Raw genomic sequence first — 3,906 nt, 5'->3', positions numbered from 1 at the left:
GAAGCACAATCAATTGCTCATTGCCACATTAAATAAATTACACCCATCGGTAACCTGCAGCTGTTTCCTTGTTGTAGGGATGGGTTGTCCATGAGCATCTCGGAATGACAGCAATCTTTTTTTTTTGGTGCTCACATGATAATAATTCAGCTTCCCCTTTTCTTTACACTATGTCTAGCTCTTTTCATAATCCCCGTCTCCGTGGCATCTAATCCTCTCTCATTGAACAAAGCCCCTGTGAGATAGAACAGCATCATTACTCCCATTTTCCAGAATGGAACTGAGACACCGAAAGATAAAAGCTGCAGTTTTCATAGAGGACTAAGGGAGTTAAGCAACCAAATCCCATTGAATTTTTAGGGTTTTAGGCTTAAATTCCTTAGACACCTTTGATAATTCCATCCTATATGTGTAGTACAGTGACAGTGGGGAATAAAATGTGGGTTTCACCCACTGCAAATGTTTACCCCCCACCCTTAGGTAAGTTGTTTCCCTTAAGGGATTTGGATGCCCAATGCCCTTTAATTGTAATGGGAATTGAGTGTCCCATTTCTTTAGCAGCTTTGACCCTGTCAGACTAATTGGTCATAAAGCAGAATCACAATATTGATGACAGGAGCAACTCAAAGAATTTGGGGTTTACTAGAAAGAATACTTTTATTATATCACACAATTGCTTTATTCATTATCAAAAAACATCACAAAGAGACACTGAATGGAGAGTCATAACAGAACAAAGCACATTTAGGACACATAAACAGTTGTAAGAACCAACTTTTAACCAAGTAACAGAAAATGACCAGTTCATAAGGCAATTTTTTTTTAAACAAAAAAATCACCAATTGCCATCAGTTTTACAGACACACTAGTTATTTCTATGGTACCCATCATGATGATGTCTACCTTCCAAGCAACCATTAATGTCTTTACTCTTACAACCCCTCACTGAGTAAGGAAAACCAAATTAATTACAAATTAATTAGATGAAGAATTGAGACATAGAGACACTAAATTGCTTTGTGACAGGTTTGGTCACAGAGATCTCCTTGGGACTGTCACCTGATGTGCTGAAATTACCTCTGAGTCCATTTTCCCTACCAGCTTGGGACTCCAGAACCCTGCCTTGTTGAGCCAGAGATGCTAGCCTGCTGCAACACAGACCCAGAATTTAACTAAAACCAGCTCAGCAGGTTACCTGTCTCCAGCACCCAGACACCTAGCTCTGAATGGGATCCAAACCCCAAATAAATCCATTTTACTCTATATAAAGCTTATACAGGGTAAATTCATAATTTTTTCACCATCTATATCACTGATAGAGAGATGCACAGCTGTTTGCTCCCCGAGGTATTAATCACTTACTCTGGGTTTATTAATAAACAAAAGTGATTTAAGTGGTTTCAAGTAATAACAGACAGAACAAAGTAAGTTACAAAGCAAAATAAAACAAAAATAAAGTCTAAGCCTAATACGTTAAGAAACTGATTACAGGTAATATCTCACCCTCAAATATGTTCCAATAAGCTTCTTTCACAGACTAGACTCCTTCCTAGTTTGGGTCTTTGTTAGATCCAGCAGACATCTCAGGTGGTAAGCAGGGGTTTTCTCATGACTGGAAGCCTCCTTTGTCCTCCTCCACCCCCTTTTATAGCTTTGGCACAAGGCGGGAATCTTTTGTCTGTGCTTGTCCCCACCACCGCTTCATCAGTGGAAAAGTACAAGGATTAAGATGGATTCCAGTATCATATGATATGGTCACATATCACTGTAAGTCCCTTATTTTCCATTCTTCCTGGGTTGGCCCACACATACACTGGAAGATTTGCAGATAAATAAACCATATACAACCAATTGTCCTAGTGAATTGGAGCCATCGAGATTCTAAACCACCATTAATGGCCCACACTTTGCATAATTACAATAGGACCTCAGAGTTATACTTCATATTTCTAGCTTCAGATACAAGAATGATACATGTATACAAATAGGAGGAATATATTCTGTAGGTTATAACCTTTGTTATGATACCTTACAAGAAACCTTTTGCATAAAGCATATTCCAGTTACATCATATTCACACTCCTAAGCATATTTCCATAAAACATATGGAGTGAAACATCACAGGCTTGTTAAAGGTGAGGCAGAGAGAGTAAAGCAAAGAACTGATCCAGGAACTCCAGAAGGCAATGGCTTCTATATTAAGAATTTTTGTTCTGCTGCTCAGCACCATCATAAAATACCAGGAATGGGGTTGGGATTTTCAAAGGAACCCGTGGAAACTAGGTACCCAACTCCCATTCAATTTCAACAGCATCTGGGAAACACTCTCCCTTAGAGTCATTTGAAAATAAGAGTCTAAAATATGAAATGCCTCATATTACCCATATAATATAATTATTACCCATAAAATAGAAAACCTCATATTATCCATACCTTCAGGTGTACTGAGGGTATGGGTAAATCTCTGCTCTTTCAAGCACTGAAGAATTCAGGATAGATAGATAGATAGATAGATAGATAGATAGATAGATAGATAGATAGATAGATAGATAGATAGATAGATAGATAGATAGATAGATGGTATCTATGGGGATGGATGGATAGATCGGTGGGTGTCTATGGGGATGGATAGATTGATAGATTGATAGGTGTCTGTGGTGATGGATGGGTTGATAGATTAGATAGGAATTATTTGCTCTTTAATATAGTTCTCTCTCCAATCTCCAGGCTTTCACCGTCCACCCACTATTAAATATTGGGGTCTTTACAAAACACTGCACTGCCAACAGCCTTCCTCACTGCCTCCTGAACTTGCCTGTTCCTCAGGCTGTATATGAAGGGGTTGAGCAGAGGGGACACCACCGTGTTGAGAACAGCCACAGCCTTGCTGAAGTCCAGCCTGCCACTCCACATAGGTTTGACGTACATGAAGATGCAACTCCCGTAGGTGATGGAGACCACAGTGATGTGAGAGGTGCAGGTGGAGAAAGCTTTCTGTCTCCCCTGGGCAGATGGGACGTGCATCACAGTGGAGATGATCTTGATGTAGGACACAAGGGTGATCACTAGAGTGCCCAGCACTGAAAGCAGAGCTGTGATGAAGCCCATGTACTCTATGAGCCATGTGTCTGCACAGGCAAGCTTAATCAATGGTGTGCTATCACAGAAGAAATGGTTAATCACATTCGGGCCACAGAAAGGCAACTGGAACAGTAAAATCATCGGAGCAATAATAAACAATATGCCTCCAATCCAGGAGCCCAACGCCAAGAGAGTGCAGACTTGACTGCTCATGATGGCTGTGTATTGTAGACGGTTGCAGATGGCCACATATCTATCAAAGGACATGACTGCTAACAGAAGGAACTCGGTGGTACCCAGGATAAAATAGAGAATGGATTGAGCAAAACACCCAATTAAAGAAATGGTTTGACCACCTAATGCCATGTTGGCCAATGCTTTTGGGATGATAACAGAGGTGAAGCTGATTTCCAGGAGGGAGAAGTTCCGGAGGAAGTATTACATCGGGGTTTGGAGTCGCCGGTCCACCAGGGTGATAGTGATGTTAAGAATGTTGCCTGCGATGGTAAAGAGATAAGCAACTAGGAGCACCAGACAAATCAGGAGCTGTAGGCGGTGGTCATTGGTGAAACCCAAGAGGATGAACTCCATCACCACAGTTCGGTTCTCCATCTTTCGACATACAAAAGCAGTTAAAGAACAGTGAATAGCACAATATGGAAGAGGGAGCAGTCACGAGCCTACATCCCCAAGACCTCATTCCCCAAACCTGCCTTCCATCTGCATCTCTAGGGGCTTCTCTCGGCCCTTGTGTCTCTGAGCGAGTCTCCAATGTCCAGTATGAGTCCTGGGCCTTGTTCGGGAATTGTCACTGGAAATCAGACT

The 3,906-nt window shown here is 41.4% G+C and overlaps 1 protein-coding gene across 1 annotated transcript; it reads right to left on the bottom strand.

Annotated features, from left to right (window-relative positions):
• Positions 1–2,748: 2,748 nt before the first annotated feature.
• On the bottom strand, positions 2,749–3,693 carry LOC135886893 (olfactory receptor 6E1-like). Its single transcript, XM_065414670.1, is given in 1 exon segment — positions 2,749–3,693. A coding segment is annotated over 1 exon segment (945 nt).
• Positions 3,694–3,906: the final 213 nt, after the last annotated feature.

This window comes from Emys orbicularis, chromosome 12 (assembly GCF_028017835.1).
Source record: "Emys orbicularis isolate rEmyOrb1 chromosome 12, rEmyOrb1.hap1, whole genome shotgun sequence".
In the NCBI taxonomy this organism is placed as follows: Eukaryota; Metazoa; Chordata; order Testudines; family Emydidae; genus Emys; species Emys orbicularis.
This window is presented reverse-complemented; position numbering and strand designations above follow the sequence as displayed.